This window comes from Kluyveromyces marxianus, chromosome 6 (assembly GCF_001417885.1).
Source record: "Kluyveromyces marxianus DMKU3-1042 DNA, complete genome, chromosome 6".
In the NCBI taxonomy this organism is placed as follows: domain Eukaryota; kingdom Fungi; phylum Ascomycota; class Saccharomycetes; order Saccharomycetales; family Saccharomycetaceae; genus Kluyveromyces; species Kluyveromyces marxianus.
The window spans coordinates 86,288-102,953 of NC_036030.1; the positions used below are offsets into that span (position 1 = coordinate 86,288).

Genomic DNA, 16,666 nt, shown 5'->3' on the forward strand with positions numbered 1-16,666 from the left:
ATTATAGGAACGCAACCACTGCCGAATAGTATATATATGATCTTCCTACTGTTTCTTAAATATAAATGTGTTTTGCTTAATGTGTTTACTTTGTAACATACTTTTTTTTATTTGAATTTTGAAATATTTTTCATTTATTCTTCAGTAACCATAATATGGACTGAAACTCTCGAAGCTAGATCGCGCAGTAGAAATAAGATCAGATCAATAAATAATATTACTGTACTCTTCTTAAAAACATGCCACATGAACATACGACGCCAACGACATCTTCTTTTCCATAATTGTTATATATTTGCAAGCTTTATACTTTTCCATGTTTCCATGTTTCCATGTTTCTATCGCATGCAACAAATTAAATGCTTGGCTTTATGCCACCGTACGTGTGTCAGTACGGTACGATTCGTAGAATTTCAGCCACGCTTGCAATACTAAAAAAAAAAAAAAAAAAAAAAAAAAAAAAAATACTAACTAAAAAATAGCTTTTGAAAGGCATCTCAAATATTAACTTAATTTAGAGAGTAACTGGTTGGTTACGGTCTTCTTGGACAATATCGACAACATTCAACGTCGAAAAGAGGTTCAAAAGGACATAGAAGTATTCCCAATATTTCAGACAAAGGTAATACCTCTTTGGTTGCGCTCATGATAGGATGTTCTTGCGTAAGCTGGTACGAAAACGGACTGTGCAAAATATCGAGACTTACAGGAAGACGTTAGGCCATAGAATAAGAGATGGGATTGCAAATATTGCCCACAAACTTCATCCTATTGCAAGTTTAATATGCCCGAACTTTATTGCATTTCACTATTTTTATATTATAGGGTTTTCGATATTAGGCAGTATCATTATGTACCCAGTAAAGAACTATCCGTATATCGACATTTTATTTCTAGCTACTGGTGCCGCAACACAAGGTGGGTTGAATACAGTGAACACTAATGATTTACTTTTGTACCAGCAGATTGTTGTATATGTTGTGACAACATTAACTTCGTCTATTTTCATCCATAGTGGACTAGCTTTTGTACGACTTTACTGGTTTGAACGATACTTCGATGGGATTCGAGACTGGTCCAAGAAGGATTTTGAGATGAGGCGAACAATGACATTAAGAAACAGAGAAATGTCAAGAAATTACACGTCTGAAAGTGCCTCTAGATCTGGGACACTGATGCCATCATCTCGAACCAAGAGTTTCTCGCGAGCAGAAAGAGACTCTCGCAATTTTCAAGTAAAACTATTTAGTGGTGAGATGGTGAATAGAGACGAGGATAATAATGATGAAAGCTCATTGGATAATAGGAATAATGTTGAGTCAAGTAATAAATCCGAGAAGTTCTTGAGCAGAAGGAAATCAAGAGATATAAACCCAGCAGATATGTACAGATCAATAGCGATGTTGCAAGATAGACACGAGAATAAAGACAACACAACAGGACCGGCACTTGTTGTGAAAAGTCCTGCAGAAAGGGATATAGAAATGGATCAGGAACAAGGAGCATCTCAACCAACAGATCAGCATGGACAATCGATTCAGTTCAAAGTGGAACCACGTCCAGTAAAACCTATGAAACATCATTCTGAATCCTCGGGGCTAAGAAAATCATTCACACAAAGAAAGAGACCAAGCTTTTTCAAAGGCTCACAATCTGCAAGGTCTATCAGAAATAAATTAAGAAGAAAATCAAAAGGAGTAGAGTATCATAACATAGATGATGAAGATGGGCATGATGCTGATATGGAAGGGTCTTCTGACGATGACGAAGAAGCTATTCAATCATCAAATTCCTTTTCTTCATCCGTACCAGATTCAGCTAGTGCGCATAATTATGCTACTGATGATTTTGCAGAACATGGCTCAAATGTAGAAATGAACTCAGAGCCTTCTTCGTTAGACAGTCACAATATTAGCGAGGATGATGATGATGATGAAGGCGATCATAACTCCAACGCCCCAGATAACTTATCATATTACGGAATGCAGGACGGTCCATCTCTGCGCAATAGACTAAATAGAGTTATGAGCTCCAACTATTTATCCTACCAACCAGCTATTGGGAGGAACTCAACGTTTGTTGGATTGTCTGACTCTCAGAAGGTCGAGTTAGGTGGTGTTGAATATCGTGCTACGAAAATACTTTGTTTAATATTGACAATATATTTCGTTGGTTTCCACATCATGGCACTTATTGGGTTACTTGGGTGGATACAGCCCATGGAAAAGTATAAAAAGATAATAAGAGCTGATGGTATCAATCCGACTTGGTGGGCATTCTTCACTTCAATGAGTTCATTCAATGACCTTGGGCTAACTCTTACACCAGATTCCATGTATTCCTTCAATAAATCCATTTTCGTTTTACTGTGGATGTCATGGTTTATCGTTGTTGGTAACACTGGGTTTCCCATTCTTCTTCGGTTTATAATATGGGTCCTCTTCAAGATAAGTCCCGATTTGTCTCTAAGAAGAGATTCATTGGGATTTTTATTGGATCATCCACGGCGTTGTTTCACTATGCTTTTCCCAAAGGCAGCAACATGGTGGCTTTTACTGATTCTTGTCGGTTTGAATGCTATTGATTTAATTTTATTCATCGTTTTGGATTTAGATACCTCTGTGGTGAAGAGCCTATCTGCGGGGTTCAAGGTTCTCAACGGGTTATTCCAAGCAGTAAACACTAGAACAGCAGGTTTTTCAGTTTTAGACTTGAGCCAGTTACATCCTTCTGTTCAAGTTTCTTACATGTTAATGATGTATATTTCGGTTCTACCAATTGCCATTTCTATCAGAAGAACTAACGTCTATGAAGAACAGTCCCTTGGAATATATCCCAATGAAAATGCGGAACCAGACGATAATAACACAAAATCATTCATTGGGGCACATTTGCGTAGACAATTGTCTTTCGATTTATGGTATATGTTTCTGGGATTATTCGTTATTTGTATTTGTGAAGGTGGGAAACTCCAAGATGCCTCAAAACCGCAGTTCAACGTCTTTCAAGTTCTATTCGAGATCGTCAGTGCGTATGGTACCGTGGGGCTCTCTCTTGGGTACCCAGGAACAAATACTTCATTTTCAGCTCAATTCACTACCATATCAAAGCTAGTTATTATCGCGATGTTGATCAGAGGTAGACATAGAGGTCTACCATATACGTTAGATCGTGCTATCATTTTACCAAGCGAAAAGTTACAAGAAAATGATATGCTTCACGAAATGTCACAAAACAGAAGAAGTCCGTCTGGCCTGAGTGCATCAACATCTTATGACAACAGAGCTTCATATGTTGGCGACGCATCTTCTGAGGGCTCTCATGAACGTTTCGGAGGGTTCAAAAGACAATCTCGTTCCATATGGCATGGTATAGCTTCTGCTTTCAGCATGGGTCACCAGCCAAGACTGAACCGTTCATTGACTTCAAGATCATTGGATGGCCGTACGATGACTCTATCACATTCAGATATGTGGGGACAAAATGAAGCCTCGCATAGATATCCCAATAATTCATTCCCGATGGAAAGGATGAACTCCAGAGAGACATTTCCTCGTACATTGTCGAGTCCACCTGCAAGTGTATCATTCAGAGACAGACTCAATGATAGTTCTGAAAGCCCATTAGGTGGAATACATGCAAATACAGTTGAAGCATTCGAAAACTCCAACAGCAATAATAATAGCACTAATAGTAAGCACACAGAATCTTCAAGTTCAGATCCTATAATAGGAACAACATGATTTGCATTGATAAAAATATTGACTCCATTTACACATTATATTTGATCTTTTATACTATGCTCTCACTTTAATTGATATAGTAAAATTGATACAGATTTCATGACTTTACAAACATGCAATTATACAAGGCTGTCTTATATGACTGATTTTAATAGCGAATCTAATATACACTTTATAGACTTTTAAACAAATTCACTGACTCTAATTAAATAAAAGCTGATGTGATAATGGAAAATTCCTTCCTGTAGGATGTATCAAAAAGGCTGATACACGTTAAGTTAGTTGTTTGTTTTGGCTATGTCGCTGTTCTCCCATGTTTTATGATTTCTCACGGTGAACAGGACACATTACCTACGACCTTTTTTTTTCATGGACATGTCAAACTATTCATTCTTTTAGGGTTACCCTAACAGCCGATGGATCATAGTGACATCACCGTCGGAGGTTTGTCAAGCCCTATTTTTTTACGCTTGCACAGTACCTTGATACGAGGAGTGGTGTACGGATGCCATAGAAAAAAGTTTCTCAAGAAGTCCAAATATGTCCAAATATGTCCTAATATGTCCTAAAATGTCCGAAAAAATAAAGAGTTCCAGTTATTTGTCCCTGTTGAAGTCAATTTTTTATAGAGAAAAGAAATATTAGTACTACAATAATCATTTAATATTGCATATTTTTTGGAACAAATCTAGACAAATGCCATCGAGCAATGAAAAATTTTCAGTTCAAAAAAGTTTTTCACTTAGCCGCCCATCGCTACCAAAAAATATGTATATAAGGAGGGGTATGATTCCCGAAGAAAAACAAGATACTGTGAAATCTATTCCATTTGTGTTGAAAAAAAGTATGTTTTATTAAAGCATATTTTTAATATACCATTTTCCTATCTCTCTATTATTGTGTTGGTATTCTTAACAAAGTATTTTTAAGTTGTTCTATCTTGTTCCTTATTTCATTCACCATTATTTTAATTATTTCTACTATGTATTTCTTGTTCCCGTAAAAACCAGTCCCAAACTTCAAACTCAATAGTCCCCATTGAGAGTGTGTGTTAATAGCAAAGAAGTCGTTCATCCTTAGGCCCAGAATTTCGGATAAAAGAATATTTCAACTACCTAATATTCTTCACTAATCAAGCCTACAAAAATAGTACCTAAAATAAACTATTGGATTAGTATGTTAAAATTATACCTGCTTTAGCAGGCTTTTAAAGGTCTAGTTTATTACCGTGACTAAAAATGAAGTTAACGAAGATTCTTCAGCTCATTTCTAAACTCTTTTTTATCGAGTCATCTATCGAACCATATTTTTTCCCTGTACATCTACGTGTGATTAATCAGTTCTACCAGTTCCTTTGAAGGATTGCTCCTAACCTTTAACAGAGCCTGATGGATGCGTGATGCGATGAGATGAGCCAAAAAAAAATTCATGCTCAAATTTCATTTTCGAAACTCACCTACCATCTGACTTCTTTTAGAGGGTAACAGCCGTGCGATTCATTGGTGATAGTTTTAGTCACATAGAAAGTACAGTACGAAAAGAGTCAATGATTCCAGACGACTTTTGATAATGAAAAAAAAAAAAAGAGAAGAAATATATTATACAAAGGAATTTCAAATGGAGGAAGAATCTAGGCTATAACCACATAATAAACTAGTGCATTTTAGCTTCAACAAAAGTTTACTAACTGTATTGAATTTTAGTATCATCTAAAGTTTATTGACGCTTTTATTTTAGACATAATTGTTGAATATTAAAAGCTTTAATTTTGCATAGTTTCATTGTTTCAATCCTCTGAATATTGAAACAACTATAACTTCATTGCAACAGATTTCAGTCATTTTCTCTTAGTTTACTCACTAAGAATTGAAATCAATAAACGTGCATACCTAGGAACACTAATTTCTTTCTTTTATTATACTTTAAGTCCCCCAGTCTGCTTTGTTTTTACGTTCAAGCAGAAAAAGTATCAATAAAGACTAAGAAGTTCCATTATTCACAGAGTTCACACTCATTAATATTTTAACGGATTTTACCTCCGAGTTTTTGTTATTGCAACTGTCAAAGCTTACACGATGTCTATCAGCATTCCAACTTCTCCTATCACACCTCCAATGGCAAATGTAGGTGATCGTATGATCACCTTGGAACTAAAGGACGGGACAACTCTACAGGGTTACTCTTTCGGTGCCGAAACAACCACAGCTGGTGAATTGGTTTTCCAAACCGGTATGGTCGGCTACCCTGAATCCATCACTGATCCTTCTTATGAAGGTCAAATTTTGGTTATTACCTATCCGTTGGTTGGTAACTATGGTGTTCCAGACCGTAAACTAATGGATGAATATGTCGAATCATTGCCACGTTACTTTGAATCGAACAGAATTCACATTGCTGGTTTGGTTGTAGCTCACTACACCGAAGAATATTCGCACTGGTTAGCCGAATCTTCTTTAAGTAAGTGGTTAAAGGAAAGCAACATTCCTGCCGTTTATGGTATTGACACAAGAAGTTTGACAAAACACTTAAGAGAATGTGGTTCCATGTTGGGTAGATTCGCTTTACAAAAGGAAAACTCTTCCTTTGAAGTTGCTAACTCAGCCGAATGGATCTCTCACTTTGATATCCCAGAATGGTCTGATCCTAACGTCCAAAATTTAGTCGAGAAGGTGTCTTTGAAAGAACCAAAGCTATTTGTCCCAAACCATCCAGATATAGACCCAGTTACTGGCCCAGATGGTAAGACTCTAAGAATTGTTGCTGTTGATGTCGGTATGAAGTACAACCAAATCCGTTGTTTCGTGAAGCGCGGTGTTGAATTGCTGGTTGTACCATGGAATTACGATTTCACTAACGAGCAATACGATGGTTTGTTCATTTCAAACGGTCCAGGTAACCCTGCCATCCTAGAAGAGGTCTCTGCAAGATTAAGCACTGTTCTTGAAGCAAAGAAGACCCCTGTCTTTGGTATTTGTTTGGGTCATCAATTGCTTGCCCGTGCTTCTGGTGCATCTACTCTCAAGATGAAGTTCGGTAACAGAGGTCACAATATCCCATGTACCTCTACTATATCTGGTAGATGTTATATTACTTCCCAGAACCATGGTTTCGCTGTTGATGAAAGCACCTTATCTAATGGCTGGAAGCCTTTGTTCACAAACGCCAATGATGGTTCTAACGAAGGTATCTACCACTCAGAATTACCATACTTCTCTGTTCAATTCCACCCAGAGTCTACTCCAGGTCCAAGAGACACAGAATTCTTATTCGATGTTTTCATTCAATCTGTTTTGGAATTCAAGCAAACTGGTGTTTTGAAGCAAGTCGAATTCCCAGGTGGAAAGATTGAAGATAATTTGGCCGCTCATCCAAGAGAAGACGTCAAGAAGGTTCTTGTCTTGGGTTCTGGTGGTCTTTCTATCGGTCAAGCTGGTGAATTCGATTACTCAGGTTCTCAAGCCATCAAGGCTTTGAAGGAAGAAGGTATCTACACTATTTTGATCAACCCTAACATTGCTACCATCCAAACATCTAAGGGTTTAGCTGATAAGGTCTACTTCTTACCAGTTACTGCTGAATTTGTTAGAAAGGTCATTTTACATGAACGCCCTGATGCTATCTACGTCACTTTCGGTGGTCAAACTGCTTTGTCCGTTGGTATTGAAATGAAGGACGAATTTGAAACTTTGGGTGTCAAGGTTCTAGGTACTCCTATCGAAACCGTTATCACCACAGAAGATCGTGAGCTTTTCGCCAATGCTATGGATGAAATTAATGAGAAGTGCGCAAAGTCTAAAGCCGCCTCTACTGTTGAAGAAGCTGTCGAAGCCGTTAAGGATATCGGATATCCAGTTATTGTCCGTGCAGCTTATGCTTTAGGTGGTTTAGGATCTGGTTTCGCTAAGAATGACCAAGAATTGATTGAATTATGTAACGTTGCATTTGCTTCCTCTCCTCAAGTTCTAGTCGAGAAATCTATGAAGGGTTGGAAAGAAATTGAATACGAAGTTGTTCGTGATGCATTCGACAACTGTATTACCGTCTGTAACATGGAAAACTTCGACCCTCTTGGTATCCATACTGGTGACTCCATTGTTGTTGCCCCATCCCAAACTTTATCCGATGAAGACTACAATATGTTGAGAACCACCGCGGTTAATGTTATTAGACACTTGGGTGTTGTTGGTGAGTGTAACATTCAATATGCTTTGAATCCAACCTCTAAAGAATATTGTATCATCGAAGTCAATGCTCGTCTATCTCGTTCTTCTGCTCTTGCATCAAAGGCTACTGGTTATCCTTTGGCTTATACCGCAGCAAAATTAGGTTTGAACATTCCTTTGAATGAAGTGAAGAATTCTGTCACTCGTTCAACTTGTGCTTGCTTTGAACCTTCCTTAGATTACTGTGTCGTAAAAATGCCAAGATGGGATTTGAAGAAGTTTACTCGTGTTTCAACTCTGTTGTCCTCTTCAATGAAATCTGTTGGTGAAGTTATGAGTATTGGTAGAACCTTCGAGGAAGCCATTCAAAAAGCTATTAGATCAACGGAATATGCAAACTTAGGTTTCAATGAAACAGATCTAGAGATTGACATCGATTACGAATTGAGCAACCCATCTGATATGAGAATATTTGCTATTGCCAATGCTTTCTCCAAATTAGGCTACACTGTTGATCAAGTTTGGGAAAAGACTAACATTGACAAGTGGTTCTTGAACAAATTGTATGATCTAATTAAGTTTGCTGATAAGATCAAGTCATTTGGATCGAAGGAAAACCTACCAGTTCTAGTTTTGAAACAGGCAAAGCAATTAGGCTTTGAGGACAGACAGATCGCCAAGTTCTTGAATTCTAATGAAGTTGCAATCCGTCGTTTGAGGAAAGAATATGGCATTATTCCATTTGTCAAACAAATTGATACAGTTGCTGCTGAATTCCCAGCTTTCACCAACTACTTATACTTAACATACAATGCTGCATCTCACGATCTAGACTTCAATGACCATGGTGTCATGGTTCTAGGTTCTGGTGTTTACCGTATTGGTTCCTCTGTTGAATTTGATTGGTGTGCTGTCACAGCTGTCAGAACTCTGCGTAAGAACAATGTCAAAACAATCATGGTTAATTATAACCCAGAAACAGTCTCTACAGACTATGACGAAGCCGACAGATTATATTTCGAAACAATCAACTTAGAAAGAATTATGGATATCTATGAATTGGAAAACTCTGCAGGTGTTGTTGTATCTATGGGTGGTCAAACCTCTAACAACATTGCAATGTCGCTACATCGTGAGAACGTTAAGATTTTGGGTACCTCTCCTGAAATGATTGATTCAGCTGAAAATCGTTACAAGTTCTCTCGTATGTTGGATCAAATCGGTGTCGATCAACCCGCTTGGAAGGAATTGACCTCAATTGAAGAGGCTGAAGACTTTGCTGAAAAGGTTAGCTACCCTGTCTTAGTGAGACCTTCTTATGTTTTGTCAGGTGCTGCGATGAACACTGTCTACTCTAGGGACGATTTGGAATCTTACTTGAATCAAGCAGTTGAAGTTTCTCGTGACTACCCTGTTGTCATTACTAAGTATATTGAAAATGCTAAGGAAATCGAAATGGATGCAGTTGCATTGGATGGTGAATTGATTATGCACGTTGTTTCCGAGCATGTGGAAAATGCAGGTGTGCATTCTGGTGATGCAACATTGATTGTTCCACCTCAAGATTTAGACCCAGAAACTGTTCGTAGAATCGTGGAGGCAACTGCTAAGATTGGTAGAGCATTACAAATTACTGGTCCTTACAACATCCAATTTATTGCAAAGAACAACGAGATTAAGGTCATTGAATGTAATGTTAGAGCTTCTCGTTCTTTCCCATTCATTTCCAAGGTTGTTGGTGTTAACTTGATTGAAATGGCTACTAAGGCTATCATGGGCTTACCAGTCACACCTTACCCTGTCGAAAAACTTCCAGAAGATTATGTCGCAATTAAAGTTCCACAATTCTCTTTCCCACGTTTAGCAGGTGCTGATCCTGTTTTGGGTGTTGAAATGGCTTCTACTGGTGAAGTTGCTACCTTTGGTCATTCTAAATATGAAGCTTACTTGAAGTCTCTATTGGCAACTGGATTCAAATTACCTAAGAAGAACATCCTTCTATCTATTGGTTCTTACAAAGAAAAGCAAGAATTACTACCATGTGTCAAGAAATTGTACAACATGGGTTATAAGCTATTTGCTACTGCGGGTACTGCCGATTTCATTTCTGAACATGGTATTCCTGTGCAATATTTGGAAGTGTTGAATGAAGAAAATGAAGAAAAGTCCGAGTACTCCTTGACTCAACATTTGGCTAATAACAAAATTGATCTATACATCAACTTACCATCTGCAAACAGATTCCGCCGTCCAGCTTCTTATGTTTCAAAGGGTTACAGAACTCGTCGTATGGCCGTTGATTTCTCCGTTCCTCTAGTGACGAACGTCAAGTGTGCGAAGTTATTGATCGAAGCCTTATCTAGAAACTTATCTTTGGATGTGTCAGAACGTGATGCTCAAACTTCTCACAGAACCGTTACTATTCCAGGTTTAATTAATATCGCTGCTTATGTTCCAAACATTTCCAATGTTTTGTTAGGCCCAGATGAACTAAAGGAAGTGACTCGTCTATCTGTTGAGTCTGGTTTCACTTACTCTCAGATTATGCCAAAGTCAACTTCAGGCCCCGTGATCACTGATGCCGCCTCTTTGAAGGTGGCAAACTCTGTTGTCAAGGATTCTGCTTACACCAACTTTGGATTCACAGTAGCTGGTACTCCAAACAATTGCAAGGAAGTCTCAAATGTTGCCAATGAGGCCACTTCTTTGTACTTGCCATACCGTGAACTTACAAACAATGTGTACGCAGCATCAGAACATTTGAAGCACTGGCCTTTGGACAAGCCTGTTATTGCTGAAGCCAAAACTTCAGACCTTGCTTCCATCATTTTGTTAGCATCTCTTCAAAACAGATCTATTCATATCACTGGTGTTTCAAACAAACAAGATCTGTCTTTGATCATGGCTGTTAAGGAAAAGCAGTCTAATGTCACTTGTGATGTTAACATCCATTCTTTGTTTGTTTCTCAGGATGACTACCCAGAAGCAAGATTTTTACCAACCAAGTCTGACCAAGACTTCTTCTGGGCTAATCTAGATTCCATTGATGCTTTCTCAATCGGTTCTCTACCAACATCTCTCGCTGCTATTACAGGTAACGAAATTGTTACTGGCCTTGGTATCAAGGAAGCATTGCCATTGTTGCTATCTGCTGTTAATGATGGAAGACTAACAATTGATGACATTGTTCTCCGTCTACACACTAACCCAGCTAAGATCTTCAGCATCCCTGAGCAAAACTCTGCTGTTGAAGTTGATCTTGACTTCACCTTCAGGCACACAAAGAGATGGTCTCCTTACCAAAAGGGTGGTTTAACTGGTGGTATTCAACGTGTTTTAATCAACGATGAGACAATTGTGCTATCTGGTGACTTGGTTGCTACTGAGGCAAAGGGTCAACCAATTTTACCTTCCAAGTTGGCACCAGCTACCCCTGCAGTTGCTAAGGATATTCCACTAGCTAATGTTGGTACACCTCAATTGACATCCGCTCCAACTTCAAGAAAGAGATTCTCTTTCTCTAATGAAAGAAGACTTTCCATCAATTCCTTTGATGGCGATGACGAGGAAGCCATTATCGATCAACCATTGGAACAAAGATTGATGTCTTCCAGACCACCTAAGGAACTATTGGCCCCAGGTGTTTTGTTCAACTTGATTCGTACAAAGAATCCATTTTTGAGAAGAAATATTCTATCTGTTAACCAATTTAAGCGTTCTGATTTCCATGCTTTGTTTGCAGTTGCTCAAGAATTGAGAGCTGGTGTTGAGAGAGAGGGTGTTTTGGACGTCATGAAGGGTCGTGTCTTAACAACCTTGTTCTATGAACCATCCACTCGTACTTCTTCCTCTTTCATCGCTGCTATGGAACGTCTAGGTGGTAGAACTGTCAATATTAACACATCTGCTTCCTCTGTGAAGAAGGGTGAAACTCTACAAGACACAATCAGAACTTTGGCATGTTACTCTGATGCCATTGTTCTAAGACATCCTGATGAAATGTCTGCTCACATTGCTGCTAAATTCTCTCCTGTTCCAATCATCAACGGAGGTAACGGCTCTCGTGAACACCCTACTCAAGCTTTCTTAGATCTTTTCACCATTCGTGAAGAATTAGGTACTGTGAATGGTATTACTGTCACATTCATGGGTGATTTGAAATTCGGTAGACCAGTGCACTCCTTGTGCCGTCTATTACAACATTACCAAGTTAGAATTAACTTGGTTGCTCCAAAGGAATTGAGATTGCCAAACGCCTTGCGTAAGGAGTTGGAGAAATCCGGCTTGCTTGGCGTTGAAAGTGAGGAATTGACTCCAGAGATCATCTCTAAGTCTGATGTTTTGTACTGTACCAGAGTTCAACAAGAGAGATTTGAAAATGAGGAAGATTATTTGAAATTGAAGGACACTTACATTGTTGACAACAAAATCTTATCTCACGCTAAGCAACAAATGGTTATCATGCATCCATTGCCTCGTGTGAACGAAATTAGAGAAGAAGTTGACTACGATCACCGTGCTGCCTACTTCAGACAAATGAGATATGGTCTCTTTGTCAGAATGGCTCTATTAGCCATGGTTATGGGTGTTGACATGTAATGTCACTTGTCATAAACCAATAGCCGAATAAAAAAAAAAAAGAAAATTAAACAAACCAAACCAATTTTTATGAGAATATCCACTCACCTCTACCTATTATTATGGACCTTCTATATCACTTTTTTCGTGGGGACTTGAAAAGTGAACATGGATTCACAATAATGGCTAAACATCAGAGATATTCTCATCTGTACATTAATCAAAAAAGACTTTCGAAGTTCTAATTACAATTACTAAAAAAACTAATTAAGATGCCCTCTTCAGTTGTGGAGGAGTATTTGTTTTTTTAATAGAAATATATATATATATCAGTTTATCGTACATTTCATATAGTTCAAAGGTTCTGCCTTTTATTTGCATCTGCATCTTTTAATATCATAATCATTTAGCATTCGTTTTATATGTGTTTTTTCTTTGTATCCATTATTTAATTTTACTAATTAAATCGTAATTTAGCTGGGCTATAAAATAACATATCCTTTGGCTTGGAATGTAATATTTAGTGTTGAGCATATCATGGGCATAGTCGTATATATGCCATAAGCTCTGATTTTACCATCGGAAGAGAGGTTGAGTCTTGAACGACAGAAAAAAGTCCCGTGATCAAAAAAAACCAAAAAAAAAAAAAAAAAATCCAAGCTTTTTTCCTTTACATGGATTTCCGAAGACATATTTGGTTTTAGCATCTAACTAAGCTCATCTATCATCAATCAAAGTAGAGAATAAAACTTATACTGAATACGGTTGCAATGAGTTCAAGCATTATGATAACTTCAGCTAACCAATATGTTTAGATTTACCTTAAAACATAGCCTAGCTTTCACTCGCTCATTCAGCAAATCTGGAGTATGGCATAACGATTCTAGGGCAGTAACAGACCTTTTATTCAAGCTACCGTCCTTTAATCATTCGACAGACCTCCAGGGCAAACGTGTTAAAGAGAACCAACGTAAAAATAACGATAGAAATATTCAACGTAATGGGAAAAATCATAAGTTTCAAAGAGAAAGGAAGTTAGTATTTAGATGGAATAATGGTACGGAGAAGCAACAGGCAGCAGCGAATGATGTTTTGGAAGAGATATTGAAAGTGAACCCTAAGGGAGATATCAAAGCTATCAGTAAAGATTCGAATAAGGTAGAAGAAACAAATGTAAGAATTTTCCTAAAGGGGATTGACCTTGGCTCATCAGGTATAGCGATGGTTAGCATTGATAATTCTGAATCTTCTGATGTAAAATTGCCAGTGGTAAAAGAAATTCCCACAAGAATAGCTTTAAAGAATTATTCTGATAAGTTGTCGAAACGTAAGGAAGAAGAACTCATCCAACTTGGAGTTAGTGCACATAGGGCTGGTCGTGCAAACGACAATAAGCCAGATTCTTCTTGGAAAATTATCAAAGTGTCATGGCAAATATCCGATTACGATTTAAAGAAACAAAAATATTCTGAAATTGTGTCAAATTTAGAGAAAGGATCGAAAGTCTCACTCTTCATCAACGACAAGGACTCACAAAATCTCAGTCCCATTGATGATGACGAGTTGAAAACTATGAATGACGCTGTTATCTCTAAAAGAGAACTGAAACGAAGGGAAGAAGTGATGGAAAAAATCTATAAGATATTGGAAGAACACTCTTCGCAAATCGTACAGGCAGGTTCAATAAAAAAGAGAATAATATTAAAAGTAACACCTAATCCCACAAATACTAAAGATTCTGTAGATAAGAGAGCAATAAAGGAACAAAAGAAGAGAGAACGGCAGGAGAAACTACAAAGGAGACTAGAGAAGAAAAAGATGCGTGAAGCGGAGCAAACTTAAACGCTAATAAAGTCCTTATTTCCTTCATCTTGTATATAAAAACAACAAACAAATACATTTACGTAAATAGTACTGAGAATCATACTTAATTTGATTAAATCAATAATAACCTACTTTATTAAAATCGAACCACTTAGAGGGGATTCATACAAATCTCCATACCCATATCCTGGAACTGAAATGATAAGTTCGTTGGATTCCGAGCCCGCTAATGTAGCACCAAAATTGCTCCATCCTTTCCTATTTTTTTGCGGGTTGATGAAGTGTAGATGCTTCAGGGCAGTTACCAATAGATGATGACTTTTCCAAAATTCCACTACTCTTTTCATTTCAGACATACTCACACTCCATATGACGCCTGCGCCATTGAAACTCCCAGGTGATGATAGATAAAGTTTTTCGTCTGTATTAGAAAAGTAGATACCTTTCCCAAATTCAATAGAGTATTGTATAGTGTTAAGATCAATCAAGCTATCTAGCTCCAAAACCAACCATACTTCTAGAGCAGAAGTTCCCGCATCTTTGTATATGTATACCTTATTGAATAGAGGTTGAGATATTGAGATGTAATCAACATTATTATAAGTCCACGTATACATCTGACAACCAAAATTTCCATGTTTTTTTGAAGGCATAACTTCCCATTTCCAAGGAATTCCTTCATCTGGAGTCACAATATCCTGCTCTTTAATGTAAAACACTGGGGGACTAAACGTACTCAGCTGTTCCAACTTATAAACATATACCAACCCAAGATTTTCAGCTGCTACAAATAGAAAACTGCGTGAAGCGATAGTGTTTGAACCAAAGTGTTGATACTTCAAAGAAATGGGTCCACTTAAAGGTATGTTACCAATCGATTCGATAAGTTCTACCTGATTCTTTTTACCTGAAATCAAGTAGGGTATCAAGTTCATACCTGGAATAATTGTGACTTTTCCTAACTCTTTATCTCTACACGTACCACAGCTAATAATCAAATCAGGAATTTGGTCATTATCGATATCTGCAATATAGCTTAATTCCGGAAAGTTAGATGTGAGATCTAAGATCGTCAAAATCTTTTCACTACCGTAGTATATATGGAAAGATTTTCTTCCGGGTTCAGAAACGATGAGATAATCATCATTCAATAGCGTGAACTTGTGAACTCGTGATCCATAGAGTGAAATAGTATAGTTTGTTTTATTTGTATATGATGTCGACTGTGGTTGAAGAAGTTTCATTGGTATAACATAAACTGATCCTCTACCATCTTCAATTGGTGAACCAACAGCCACACAAGGATCTCCATCAAGGAAGTTACCAGAAACAATAGTCGAACCAAATAGTGAATTTTCTTTTAAAGATGAAACATAGTTGTAATCTTGTGCTTCATATCTTTGACTGCTAACGTTCAAGCCAGCTCTCCCCTCAGGTCTAGCTAATTGATCTGTGCCATCTATGAAACTGGAATTGAACGCAGGAATGGAATTTTGTAACTCACCTAAAATAGCCCATTCACCGCCTATATGGTGCTCTCTAACAGCAATAGAGCCACCAGGACTTAAGGAATATGCGATATCTAGTGCATGGAACCTTTTATCCCGTAACAGATAAAGTTCTGAGTGCAATACCCCAATCATGCCAAGCATATTATCCACAATATTTCCCCAATCCACTGAAATATCTTGTAATGAAAGGAGATTTAGAACATCCTCTTTCATCGGTAGCTTTACTTCAGTAGACATATAAAAAGCCAACTCAATACTGTCAGAGCTAAGCACACGGGACAAGTGTATCAAATCCGACGATCCCCTCAAATATGTTAGGGCATTATCCATATTACCTTCAAACTCTAAATCAGACAACTGTGTTAATAATCCATGCGATGAGGTATTTTGCAACTCATTGATCGTTTTAGCACAATGTACCCCTAATAAAAATTGTCTTAATCCATAGTCATCTACTGTAGCAGAATGGCTCCCGTACTTTCTATTCCACAACTCTACTCCGTCGCTTAGGAATTTATCCCAACAGATATTTAGTTTACCGTATTGTAACACAGAATCGGGGAATAATGAACCAGCCTTCGTAAAAGAATCATAATGTGAGAAGACCCTGCCAACTTGGGTTAAATGAAATCCCACACCAAAACCAAAGACAACTTGGGCATACCATATAAATACGATATATACAAGCATTGTCTATAGTTCTGTTACAGAGATGAAGCCACTATAACAACCATCCAGTCAAGGGCTATGCCAGATTTCTGTGTTAAAGTGTTCTTTTTAGAGCGAAGCTTTGGTTGAGAACCTTTATGCTCAATATAGTAAAGACAAAAAAAAATACTGTTGATAA

The 16,666-nt window shown here is 37.7% G+C and overlaps 4 protein-coding genes across 4 annotated transcripts; 3 read left to right on the plus strand and 1 right to left on the minus strand.

The window, feature by feature from the left end:
- Positions 1 to 653: 653 nt before the first annotated feature.
- On the plus strand, positions 654 to 3,743 carry TRK1 (Trk1p; the record flags this gene model as incomplete). The annotated part of the gene is made up of 1 exon (XM_022820682.1): positions 654 to 3,743. One exon carries the CDS (start codon positions 654 to 656, stop codon positions 3,741 to 3,743), a length of 3,090 nt encoding a protein of 1,029 aa, XP_022677121.1.
- Positions 3,744 to 5,818: 2,075 nt separating this feature from the next.
- On the plus strand, positions 5,819 to 12,505 carry URA2 (bifunctional carbamoylphosphate synthetase/aspartate transcarbamylase; the record flags this gene model as incomplete). The annotated part of the gene is made up of 1 exon (XM_022820683.1): positions 5,819 to 12,505. One exon carries the CDS (start codon positions 5,819 to 5,821, stop codon positions 12,503 to 12,505), a length of 6,687 nt encoding a protein of 2,228 aa, XP_022677122.1.
- A 786-nt stretch (positions 12,506 to 13,291) lies between these two features.
- On the plus strand, positions 13,292 to 14,326 carry AIM23 (Aim23p; the record flags this gene model as incomplete). The annotated part of the gene is made up of 1 exon (XM_022820685.1): positions 13,292 to 14,326. One exon carries the CDS (start codon positions 13,292 to 13,294, stop codon positions 14,324 to 14,326), a length of 1,035 nt encoding a protein of 344 aa, XP_022677123.1.
- Positions 14,327 to 14,436: 110 nt separating this feature from the next.
- KLMA_60039 (uncharacterized protein) lies at positions 14,437 to 16,509 on the minus strand (the record flags this gene model as incomplete). The annotated part of the gene is made up of 1 exon (XM_022820686.1): positions 14,437 to 16,509. The coding sequence occupies one exon, from the start codon at positions 16,507 to 16,509 to the stop codon at positions 14,437 to 14,439; it is 2,073 nt and encodes a 690-aa protein (XP_022677124.1).
- Between the last annotated feature and the right edge of the window lie 157 nt (positions 16,510 to 16,666).